The following is a 13453-nucleotide window of genomic DNA, read 5'->3' on the forward strand; positions in this document are numbered from 1 at the left end:
CACACTTTTTTCCAGCCTTGTACCCCATCAGTGTTTTCAGACGCCAGCCATTTTTCTTGATTTACCAAGAATTCCCCGTTGTTTCTGCCACTCAACAGTGGCTCCTGGCCAATATTTTGCTGACTTCTGGACCACAGTCAGCAACATCCCTAGCCTGGGGCCAGTTATGAAACCAGTGGATTGTTGCAGTGAGAGATAAATGATTCTTGGGTACCAAGGAGCAGAAGGGCTTGGGGAAGGCTGTCCAACTCTAAAGAAAAACAAGCATGCACATGCTGCAGAAGTGATGAGAAAGGTTGTGTTTCTCTTACACAGGGCGATTAGAAGGATACTCCAGGAGACATTCAACCATGGAGCACCCTCTCCCATTGCCAGGTTTATCTTACACAAGAACAGGCACAAAGCAGAAAGTCTGTGTCTATAACAGAAGAGATGCTGCCAGGCCTTCCCTCTTCTTTTTTTCCAAACTTCGGTTCTCAAAACCAAAAGGGAGTGTTGGAGGAGCTCTCCCAACCACATCTGGTGTGTATACCAGTCACCAAAAACTTCAGAAACTTCAAGAGCTGATTGAGGGGCTTGAAAAAGCCTTGCAATGCAAGAGCGAAACAGAATGAGTGAGCTCCTTTAGCAAAGGAGAGGTGGAAAGTTTACTCACTATTTTGATGCACAGAAAAATGCTGGGAGCTTAACTCCTGTGATCCAACAACTGGATGGTCTCCTAAAAGATGGACATCCTTGGAAAAGCTGTCTGGATGGTGAGTCTAGGATCAGATTGCAGATGCATGGGAAAGCCTATCCTGATGGACTTTTCTTTGTTTTTCTTCACAGCCATAACATGTGCTCTGCCTCTAGATAAATTCCATCTCCTCAAATCCTAATCATATACTGCCTTCTCTGTGGCACCACGGCTTATTTCTGGGTTGTTTCTATAAAATTCTGAAGGACCGGCTTGGATTCATTAATGCAGGGGGGAAGAGTGGGAATGAGCACTGCATATTTCCACTGATAGAAGGGAATGGCTGAATAGCAGCTCAGATTGCAGGACTACGCTCTTTCCAGTAATAAACACTACAACACAGCAGAGGAGAACAGATAAAACTGGTGCAGGGAAATGGTATACAATTCAATAGAAGTTGCACGTTCCTAAATCTAGAAACAGATCACCAACCACTCAACAAATAGGTTTATCCATTCTGCAGTCTTTAATAGCACTCTCTGGAGAAATGCATTTCCTCGATTAACACATTTTTTAAAAAATAACATTAATTCTATTTTGACATTTTTTGTGTGTTTGTTTTTAAGCAGAAAATAGAACTGTTACATATTCATTAGATGTGGAACAACTCTAAGTGTTGTGCCACACCATTAATATTTATTTTACTCTGTCTTTTTTTCCTCTTGTAAAAAGAAATACAATTTTTCAATCCATCAGTTTGCATTACTAAAATAAAAGGAAAAAAAAACGACAAAAAAACATGATAGGTGAAAACGAAACACACAAGGCCTTAATTCAGTGAGTAATACTTCAGATAACTTAGTAACAAAGGGCAGGAGTCCTCTCATTGCGGTCAAGAGAAATAATCCCATGCTTTAAATTAGCTACATACCCATACACCTCGCTGACATTTTCCACCCACTCTTGCTTGGAGGGAGGAGCACTAGAACTTTACTATCCCCTCTTACTTGCCCACTCTGTCTTTTGCTGGAGGTTAGCTCAGCAACACGATGAGACATATGGTCTTCTCCTAGCAGTCTGGTTTATTGGCACAAAATTTGCACCGTCGACGACAATTCCACGTACCAGACTATGAATGGGCCAGGTGAGGTGGACACGCGCTTCTCTCTGCTAACGCCGAGCACAGTCCTAGGAAATCATAGCTAGTAAATACAGAAGTTAAAGCCAGTAATCTCTCTGTGTAGGAGCAGCAGTGGGGTGAAATTAATCACCTGGAGAAGAAATCAACAGAGTCTGCCAGTGCCCTTTGTCAAATCAAGAGTATAAAGTAAGAAGCAGCTGTACACAAAGCAATGCAGCAAAGCAGCGGCCAGGTTTAAAGCAGCCTGGATAACACGTTACTGAAAGAGCAATCTGCGTAGCAAAGATTACAGAGAATTAATCTTGTTTTCTAAATATATTTATTGTTTGTACACAATGTTCCATTTAGACTGGGAATGTGTACTATGTACCTGCAGAACCTGAAACAGTTTTGTTGACCCCTCGGAAAGCCAGCCGCGGGAAATGATTTAACATGAACATTCCACCCACAAAAGAATAAGTTATGCTAAGGATTTACGGCAATTCAATATAAACAAAACAAAACACTGCCTTTTGAAGGGCATCATTGAAGACTATCTTTTCAGCTGCTGAAATGAAAATAAATGCCTTTTTTCACATCAGCATACAGTAACAACCTCTCATGCATTTCCACATAAAAGCTTCTTAAGCTTTGAAATGATGTATTTAAGCTAATTGTTTTATTTGCTAAAAGAAACAGAAAAGGTGGTAAAAATTATGTCCTTTCTCTGTAGCTTTTCTCCATTAGAGTACTTAATGTATTTTCTTACATGATTACCTAAAATGAGTTCATCTATTTCAAAAATGCGTTTACCTCTTGCCATTCCTTTTCTACCCCCCTCCTTTTAAGCTGTAAAATCATGTTCTGATGCCGTTAAAACTAGCGTGACATCTGTGAGACGATGTATTTTGTTTTTAATGCATGCACTCAGCTGCAGATTTGACTTTGAAGTACTTAATTCTGAAATATCTAAAATAATCCTATGTCCCAGAGAAATGGCACTAAAGCATTCAGAACTGCACCTTTCTCACGGAAGGGTCAGGGTAAGAAACGGACCAGACACACTTGATCCTTTTGAGTTCTATTTTGTCACCAGCTTTCCTGTCCCCCCAGAAAACTACACAGCATTTTTGCTCCACACTATCCCAAGGCCAACACGTACCTGGAAAGGAATTCAAAAGAGAGGATGAGAGAGTCCTAGGATGAAGTGCCTCCACGAGTAGAAAAGTTAATGGGATGCAAAGTGGACAGGCCAGGCACAGAGCTGTCACTTAAGATGAGTACATGAAGGCTGCTTTGTGTTTATACTACAAATTCCATGGCCTCATTTCTCGTCCTACTCATTCCCAGTTACTGTTAACTTCTGGGCCAAGCCACACAAGCCCTTTTACAGCCCAGAGTTTGAGCATAGGATTGTCTCAGCATCCACCACAGACACAGCAATGTGACATGGAAAAATCAGGGAGAGGCTGACGCTTTGATTTAACCCCACTTTTTTGAACTAGAGGTGAGGAGGGAAGAGGATTAAAGTCCAACACATTCACACCCATAACAAAAACGTTAGGCTTTTCTCAGGCAGCGATGCTAATACCTTCTCTGAGACATGGCAGTGTCTCCAACAGTTCCCCAAAAACAGAACTGGAAAAAAATATGGTTTTCTTATTGCAATAATAGTCCATTTTTTGTCCTGAGCACTGAAACCATCCGCTCCCAATTACCAACTTCTTGCTTTGCCAGTTAAACACCTATACAACCTTAGCAGTTGATCTCAGAGACAGTAAGAAAAGATGTGCCATCCCATCACCCAGAGTGGAGACGTAAGCAACCAGATGATAAACCTGCTTGTTTGACATCCTCTTAAGTATTGGTGATTTACTTAATCAGGTCTCACAAAGAAGCAAATTAAACCCATAGCTATTAGAAACAATGACTGCTTTTTAATAGGGACAGTAATTTTGCCCAGGCTGGCTGAACCCAGTCACTGTCTCTACAGCGTCCCTCTGGTTGTACGTATTGTAGTCACGCTCTCACGTACACACGCACACACTCTGGCTTTGTCTCTCTGAGCCCTAATAATAAAATTAATAGTGTTGCCAACCGATTCCTTGACTCTGCCAAGCAAACAGGATGACCCTAGCCATTAAAGTCTCAGAGCCATTCATGCCCAGCATAGCAACTTCACCACCTATTACACTAAAAAATAAAATCCTAAGGTATCTCAAGATTTGGAGAGTTATTCAAAGTTTGACTTTATTTTCTTCTAATAAACATATAAATCAAAACCAGAACTGCACAGTAAGATGCTAAATGCTTAGTTATTGATGAAGACACTCCTAGAATATTTTGCTAATGGCTCAGACTTGATTAATATATAAAAAAAAAAGATCCTATTGATTTTGCTTAAAAAACATTTTAAAAGTGCTCAACGTGCTGGCAGCAGAAATATATTATGAAGTGCACAGAAAAACTACCATTTAAATAAGGAAGAAAGAGAGCCAGCCAGGCAGAGACATTAGAAGCAAACAAATCATGAAGCCCTTGTCAATCTCCTTGAAGCAGCACCAGCACTGGACGCAGACTCAGGACCAGAGCAGGGTAGCGCACTACTGGGGACTAAAGATCCCAAGGCCAAATTCAAGACAGACAATATTCAGCTCAAAAAAGCAGGACACTCTTTTCTACCAGGACTTTGACCGCGAACAATGCTCATTAAAATGAGGCAAATCTTTCAGTCTGTGTCACGGATATATTTTAAATGGTAATTCACAAAGACATGCATATTTTCTGGCCAGAGTAGCATAAAATTCCTATTAACTACCGTTTGTCTCAGCAGGGCACTTGGTAGTAACGCTTCTACTAGTCTCAGAAATATTGTATAGACGCTTTTCCCCTCACTCTAAATAGCCCTTAATGTTGAGAAACCATGACTGTCAGTAATCAAGATCCAGGATCACAGGATATTTTGTTCTGGAAAAAGCCTACATTTTTCTGAGGATATGGCACAGTTCTGAAGTCTGGTATCTCAGGGACGTGCATGTTAATAAGAATAAAGAAGTTAAAATAAGTATTTCCCTACGTTCCCATGGGAACACAACACTTACTTCCAGATCTAGATAATTTCAAGATACTGGGTTAAACACTTATTAAAACATATCTAAAAAAGCCATTCCTAGATTTTTCAGTGGCTTCCTGGTTACTTTCCATCGGGACTAATGGCTCAAGGGGCAGAGACCCATTAAAACAGAGGGGCACCTGGGAAAGAGCACCCAGGAAAGACACTGGGAAGCAGCCAGAGGGGTCTGAATGTTTGAAAAACTAGCACAGCTTTTTAGGGCTGGAATGGGGCTGACACTCATCAGTGGTAATAAAACAAGCCTTTATTGTGTAATTTGTTCACGACTTTATGCATTCTTTACACTGTGTCTTCCAAGAAGAGCTATCTGCTGTTTTGCGTGCTCTCCAGCCATTTACCACTACAGACAGACGCCCTCACTACTCAACTTGTAAGCGACATAGCTTCTATAGTTCAATAGAAGTTATGTGGGGAGAAATTCGTTATTAATTTGAGATAAAGAAGTTCTGCCTTTATTTCTGAATGTGACAGAACCTAGTGTTGGGGAAGATGAGAGGAATCCCAGGAAAAAAGAAGTCTAGTTAGGGCCGGTGTAAGTCTGTCTACTGGCTGCAGAGGAATAAAAGCATTGTAGGAAGGTGCATTTGTAAACTGAAAGATACCTCCAGTTTAGAAACACTATCTACGCACCTTATGCGGATTCCTGCACGTGTTCAACAGCATTATGTTTAATGAATATATATAATGAATATATATATTAATGAATATATATAATGAATTGCATTATTATTACACAGCTACAACTCTCCCTATGCTTTCCATATGCATTAGGATTTAGAGTCTAAACCAGAACTTGCTGATGTCAATCGGAGGCTTTCTTTTGATTGCCATGTCATTTCTCTTGAGTGACTAGGCTATGGAACAGATCCTGTCTTCTCAGGATCACAGATCCGTTATCAGCAACTACAACGGACCAGTTGCAAGCTAACCTAAAAGCTGATGAAAATATAATTCTCCATTTGAAATTAAAAGTATCAGGAGGTCTTACATGGAATAGCAAGAGAGCCATGGTGAGCATTAAACAAACAGATGAGATAAAAAATGTGCTAGACACTTATAACACTGTATACAAATGTACCCTATTAATAGAAAGATTTCTCAACTGCACTAATTTTTGAAGAAACAAATCCCTGTAGATGAAGCAAGCAGACTAACAGAATTATATCTACAAGGCTATTTTTAAAAAATCAGAAAGATAAATAAAATGAGAACTTAATCTAGAAGACCGCTGGGATAACATAAATTAGGTTCTTGGAAAAACAGAGATTTAGACAATAAGAGAAGCTGTGTTTCAATCAAAGTCTTTGATAATTCAAGATAAGTATACTGGAAAATGACATTTTCTGCTTTATTTGATTTCTTGAGAAAATAATCTCTTTCTTCTCTGTTCCTATCCAAAGCACCAAAAAACCACAACCTGAAAAGAAACAACTAAAATCTCCCACTGTTCTCTTACTGAACACAAGTCTTTTCTCCCATCTCTGAAATCAAAATTTCTAGCAACGCTTACTTCATCCATATTGTACATTGAATGTGCTGCTGCTACAGTGCTCTAATATTTCAATTTGCTTGTGATATTTTCAGTGTTTCCTTTAAGTTCTTTATAAGAATATACAAAAGAAAAGTAACTATTTACTGAACAATAAAGCATAAACTCTATCCTCTCTCTAAACAAAAGCTTCATTAATTTTGCATAGACTTCAGTTTCTTATTCTATAGAAAACAAAAAACCACTACAGATGTCTGGAAAGGTATCCTGCAATGAGAAACTTCAGGTATTTATTTCATTTCTTCGGTTGAAAGTAAGGCTGGGAACTTGCTCATGTCATTTAACACCAGCACACAGAGAAACTACTTTTTGTAAGGTGCAGACAAAGACAGAAAATGCAGCATGTGGAGATTCAAGTCAAGTTCGGAACAAAACACAACTACTTCTAAGCAATAGAGGTAATTAGCTACAAAGATAACTTACCATGGAAAGTAGCAAGTCCATTAACACAGAGTATTAAATCAAATTTTCATGTCTTTCTGTAAATGTTACACCCTAATATAAGCACCACCTCTTGGCTGTACAGCATTCAGTCACTCAGAGTAAGACAGTCAAATCCCTGTACTCCAGAACCAAAACCCAAATGCGCAGGAGTTGTACAAAGCCACAGCAGGCCACTTGGCCAGCAGCAGCATAAAACCGTAACAGCAGCCAGTCCGTTCCTCTCTGGTGACATTTCAGTGACAATTTGAAAAGCAGGACTTTTTCTCAGATATCATTCACATGCTTAAACTACTCCTCATGTTCCTCATTATGACAAGAGATAAAGAGAGCCACTACTAACTTGTATGGAGAGACACAGGGAAGTCTTTTTAGGATAGTCCATTACATACATGGAAACAAACTACAGTGCTTTTTTGCATTCTCAAACCACTGTCTTTTTGTCATTTTGACAATCCCAAGGGAAGCAGTGGTGAGAAATAATCCGTGCAATCAAATTCTGCTGACTACATGAGCTGTACAACAGGCCCTCACTGCCCCAGTGAATTAAAATGGCTTCAGTGAGGATCCTTGATGGTGGATCCCTCTGTTGCCCATACAACTTCTAGTCAGGACCAGATCAGTAAAAGCCCAGAAGCACATCAACCTTCTACCCAATCCATGGGAGAAAGCTCAAGCAATACACACAGATGGTGAAAGTAATTCCATGAAGGGCACAACAGTTAACTACGCTTTAAATTATGGGTGGTCACCAACCAGGACATTGTACCAGAATAAGACTTGTACACCTGTAATGACAGCTGCACTCTTCAGACCATTTGTTATCAGTTATCTTTGGGGATTGTTTATACTTAAAACTATTCACTTACACTGATATTTCAGACTTAACGTAAAACATTACCATCTGCATTTAATGCACTCTGGATAACGTCAGGCTGAAAGAACAATCTGCATAGGAAAAACTACAGTAAAATGGACATATCCTGAAATGGATTTCAAGAAAGCAAATTGCTACATCACATTCTTGTATCCTTCAAGCTATGATAGTCTTGTCACCATGGTATTTTGGGGTTTGATTACCAGCTATAAAGAAAAAAAAGATTTTTTTTTGAGCACGTTTATCAAACCTTAATGTTTATAATTTTTTATTGAGGAGTTAGCAACAACAGCTGTATTGCACCCAGTAAGTTCTTTAAAAGTTTATGAAGATTTGACATCAGTGGCAGACCCATTTACAGTGTGCAAGAAGGAAAATAAACAGATCAGAAAACAGCAAGCACTGGATATTTTCAGTGCATGTTCCAACCCCAGAAAACAAAAGAACCGTTTTTCTTGCACTGCAGTTTGTCATCCTCCCAGTACAGACTTGTAAATTTACACAGGAGGCAAGACAATCCCAATCCAATCTTAAAATGTCTCAATCATTCAGTCTTTTTCCTTGGCTCAACTTATCACTTATCTTCACAGCTCACAGCAGTTTCACCAGGATGCTCTGTCTTCAATTTTTTATGAGATGGCTCATCCGGGAGAAGAGACGTGCAATGCTCTAAGGATCGTGCAATTTCATCAATTGTCCATTTGTCTTCATGAAGGGCATGCTCCTCTAGTGTAAATGGCCCTTGTTTGGTTCGGGTCAGCTCTTGCATAGTGGCACAGGTAGAGAGTTCTACAGTAAAGGAGAAAAGAGGATTTAGAAAAAGTGCATTACCAAGTTTAACTATTTGCAATTCACTTAAAATGTATTTTCACATGCAGCTTTCTACGTTATTCTGCTTTATTTGAGAAGGAAGCTCATGAAGATTTATCACTCATTTGTATCTTCTTAAATTTGAGCCAAGGAATTCCTTTGATTTCAATAGATCTCCAGTGTTGTAAACAGTTCAAAATCTGACAGAAAATTGTGAAAAGGTTTTCCAGATTGAAATCAGAATGAAAAGAGAGGAAATAATGACAAAAGACGTAAGCAGAACATTCTGTATTCACAAATGACTCAGAAAACCATGCACTATTTTTCCACAGACTTTGAGGCCTTATCACTTCTTGCTTTCAAGAAGGATTTTTGATATTTTTACCCTATGCTGCCTATCAGGATTATATAAACTAAGATAAGGAAAAATAAAGAATATAAACAAATGCTCTGTTATGTTAAATAAATACCAGTAGGACAGAATTACATAATGAGGGGCTACAACACAAAACAGCAACCAGACCTGACTTGTAAGCGCACAGGTATAATAAAATATTCTCTCCCATTCTTTTTGATGCAGGAAGATTTTTACTACATTTTCTATTTTTGAAAAGAAACTAGCTGAGGACATACTTCATCTTGGTTTGTCATTATAGGACTAAACATAAGCCAATATGCTCAGAAGGCAGTAACAGAAAGAGAATCTTTGACTGCCTAAGCACAAATAACAACATTGAAATTCATAGGGTTATCCCACATCACTTGCTTTCTCGATCTGTGAATGTATCATTTAAAAAAAAAAATTTGAAATGGATTATCTGTTCTCCATCATGCAGTTTGATAGATATAGAGAGCAAGACAAATAACCCTGTGGGAAAGCAAAACCATTCACAGTTCAGGTAAAGGAGAAAGAAAACACTAGAAAAATCATCACAAATGTAGAAGTCTTTCCAGCAGATAGGGTTTATTATGTGCATGGTAATGTTCTGTGCAATCTGTTTTCAAAATGTGATGAATAATGTTTAAAAAGACAGTATCTTTCTTCTTCTTCTCATCCTTAATCTGAGTTAGCTTTAACATATGGAGGAGGAAAAAAAAAATCCCCACCGTGCCTTGTATTATTTTGCTCAGTGATATTACTCGCTCCATTTTTAGCCCCCAGCCCCCAAGGTCCTCTGGCAATTATTTAGCCTTCGTTCCCCCACGCTCCCAAGGAAAATACCTTGGTATATAAAAACAAGTGATAGCCCTACAATTCTGCAAAATAACACACAGGTCTATTTACTGGAGATACACAAAATGACAAAATTTTTCCATAACCAGACACATTCATTCCTTAAGCTGACATGGTTTTTTTCATGCCTACCTTTGCCAATGTCACTGACCAGGCTCCTGACATAAAAGCCACCACCACATTCAACATCTGGAATGTTAATAGTGACATGGTAAATTGCCAGTGCAACGTGAAATCTACTTTACATAGAAACCATGCCCCCACATAAATGTAAAAATGTGCTAAGCAAACAACCCAGTGATAAAATATTTATAGGATGCAACATCAATTATTCATCCTGTAACATATGTGTGGGTGAGATTGCTAAACTAGACAGGAGGGGAAGCAAATACAATGGCAACTGAACTAACTCACTAGAAATGAAGTACTTGCTGTCGTATGTTAACAAATGCTTCGGTCCTATTCATTTTAAAGGTTTCAGAAAGTTTCATATTTCTAATAATGAAAACAAGTTATTTCACGTACAGTCTAAATTGACTATCAGCGCTTTTAACGTACTGCACACAGGCAGCTCTAATAAAATTTTAAAATTTACCTTTGACTTTCCCTGCTCTCTCAGCCCTTCCCTTCCCCCTCTGCCAGTGATCAGCTGCTAGTCATCCAACCATAAAGTAAGGGCTGAAGTAACACAGCACGGAGTTCTGTCACTCATACCTGCTCCTCATCTAACATCTGGCCCATCAGATGACTATGGGTCAACTAGGTAGCTGATCAATGCAACGCATTATCTTGACCTCACAGCAGCATCAAACATTTACAACAGTCTTTTTGGTTTATTTATTAATGTGCTGCTTAATGTACTACCCAGGTTTCTTCATGTATGACGGAAGGAAGGATAACCAAGAAAGAGGCCTGGCAGTAACAGATACTGGTCCTCGCTGTGCCCTGGGAATGATGCCAGCAGGTCTGGGCATCTGGATAAAAGAATGGGCAAAGCAAAGTAAGCAGACCTGAGAAAGGAGGAGTGAGCTGAAGGTTGCGAAATCATGGACAGATGCAAATAATCCCCTGACCAGTCTCTCAGAATTTTCCCTCACAGAAAGATTACATATAATCAGCTTAACTTAAAACCAAAATACGGCGCTTTTACTGCGAAGTGAAAGTCTCTGCACATGGGCTCACACCAAAATAAGTAGCTGAGGGAAATGAAACCCATTTCACTACCTTATTCCCATTCTGAGAGTAAATAAGCACTAACATGCTGGGAGCATCACTCTATGTAATAATCTTTTGCCTTTACCCAGTGTGAACAGTGGTGGCTGGAACTGCTGGAGAGAGAGGCTGTACACTCTTACTCGCCGAGCAGGCTTTGCTTCGACTGCTTCTCCTCTCTTCATCAGAGTTGATAGCCTTTCTCCATCCTTCTTCAAAGCAGAATAGCTGATCAGATAGAGCATGAAAATGTGTGTCATACGGTTGTAATAGAACAAGCTTCCCATCCTCCAGATCCTGTTAATATTGTACTAGAGTAGTGTACATTTCACCCTTCTAATCCTCTCCAAGCGCTCACCAAAAAAAAAAACTTCCGTTAAGTGCGTCTGAAATCTCTTAGACACAGAAAATCATCTCATTTGCCAGTAGCTATGTAAACTGGAAAAGAGAGAGTCTTGTATTTATCTCTTGCTGTACAGATTTAAAAGTGTTTCATCACTCAGTTTGTAGTTTATGAAAACAAAGAGTTCCTATAAAGGGTACAACACTTGTAGATGCCTCTAACATGCTTTTTCTCAGAAGTCTGCAGGGCACACTCTGCTTCAGTGCTATGTTGAGCCAAGCGCTGGGAACTGCTCAGGAAACTACTGTAATCCTGCCTTGTACCTTTACCCATCTCACAACAGCAACTGCCAAGTTATGTAGCCCCGTTCTAGGGGGGGGTTTGGGGACCACTATAGAACAAAAAAAAATTAATTTCACTGATTACATGAAACTTTATCCAAAGCTCCAACTTTGGTCTTGACAGAAAAATGACCATAGAAAAATCAAAAAAAATCTTGCTCAAATTATCAGAGGGTAATTTGAAACAAGTCACATGAAGCATAATGCCTACTGAATTCTGACCTTACAGGGCTCACATTGGAACCACAGTAACCGACCCATTGCAAATGCAAAGGAAAGCATGTTAGCTTAAATCACCATAAAAGCCATCTGTCGCAAGCTAAGTGCTTACACATTGCCAGTTACTATGGCTCACCTGACTAGAAGAAATTTGCTACGCTACGGAAGCTCAGTCACTAATCACTCATTCATACTCTAAGTTTTCAGAAAACTAATTCAAAGTCATTTAAAACACTTCCGCACAGATGTCAGTGAGCCTCTCCTTACCCTACAACTATAAATTAAAGACTCAAAGCTTTGCTTTCTAATTGGAAGACAGGATAGACATCACCAGCCCTGCAAAGCTGTTTAAGACTGCTTTGCTACTTTACCATAAAAAAACCACAGACTCCAGGTTACCATTTGTGCTTGACATTCAAATGGGCATGACCTGCAGTTGCAAACGTTAAACTCCTAAGCCTGCCTTTCCTCTATCCTCTTGCCAAAATGTGTCTTTTTATTTCTGAGAGAACTGACTTCTGTTGGCAACTCCCGAGAGCGGAACCCAACTGCCAAGAGTGTCTGAATATTGTGGAACTTACAGTGGAGGAACCTGCATTATGTCCCCTGTGAACTTTTGCAGCACGTTTTCAAGATCTCCTTTTGTTATCTGGTCTGTAGAAAGAAAAGAGTAAGTACGTTAGCATTGATTATTGACATGGCACTAATGGCATCAATCATGTTCTGCAAACAGAAACAAAAAAGAGGCCCCTCTTGTCTGAATTTAGATTGGTTGAAAAACACCAAAGAAACGAGATAAAAGACAGAATGTAGGTAGGAGTATGAATTATCACAAAAAGACTGGAACAAACTGTCCAAGGTGATTAAGACAGTCTGGACGCTTTCAGAAGGGCAAAAATCCCAATATACACAGTTTTCTTTCGTAATTTTTCTCTCTTGGAACTGCAAATTCATTTTTCTTGGGAATTCTGAAAAGAACTACGAAATTTGTCCTATTCTAATTTTTGTTAAAGGACCAAAAAGAATAAAAAGCTCATCTAACCTTGTCAACTTCTCTTTAAGAGTATCTAAGTGGGAGAAAAAACCACAACTGATTATTAGAGAGCGAAAGCATTGTGGCTTTTTTTTTCTAGTGAAGAAAAAGACTGCACCTGGAACAACACATCACATTTCCGTATCAAACAACTAACCTGCAAACGCACACCAGGGTATTGTTATATATTAAGTAAGGCAATTTTACTGAAGAAATCCTGTAAAAGAAAGATATCTGCTTTAGGCAATCTACTCTCTTTTAAGAGTACACATACACATCTGTCCCACTTTTATTAGAAGGCTATAACTTAAGTAGCTGATTGCATTGGTCCTTTGAAATACTATTCAATACAGGTGACATTCATCTGACATTCATCTCTAATTTGTTTAGAGAGTACAAACGTAAGATCTTTAATCACAGTGCACTTCAGTGCATTTCTACTGTCTAGGACTTGACTAGTCCTGT

The 13453-nt window shown here is 39.1% G+C and overlaps 1 protein-coding gene across 2 annotated transcripts in view; it reads right to left on the reverse strand.

Annotated features, from left to right (window-relative positions):
- Window positions 1-1189: 1189 nt before the first annotated feature.
- The window catches only part of TRUB1 (TruB pseudouridine synthase family member 1), a 38473-nt gene continuing 26209 nt past the window's right edge, over window positions 1190-13453 (reverse strand). For both annotated transcript variants that reach the window (XM_063338690.1, XM_063338691.1), the window contains 4 exons: window positions 12537-12609; window positions 11141-11280; window positions 9973-10029; window positions 1190-8585 (listed from right to left, as the gene is read on the reverse strand). In XM_063338690.1, the coding sequence (XP_063194760.1) occupies window positions 8371-8585; window positions 9973-10029; window positions 11141-11280; window positions 12537-12609 (485 nt within the window). In that variant the 3' untranslated portion in view covers window positions 1190-8370. The remainder of the gene's footprint in view (window positions 8586-9972; window positions 10030-11140; window positions 11281-12536; window positions 12610-13453) is intronic.

Source organism: Chroicocephalus ridibundus, chromosome 6, assembly GCF_963924245.1.
Source record: "Chroicocephalus ridibundus chromosome 6, bChrRid1.1, whole genome shotgun sequence".
Classification (NCBI taxonomy): domain Eukaryota; kingdom Metazoa; phylum Chordata; class Aves; order Charadriiformes; family Laridae; genus Chroicocephalus; species Chroicocephalus ridibundus.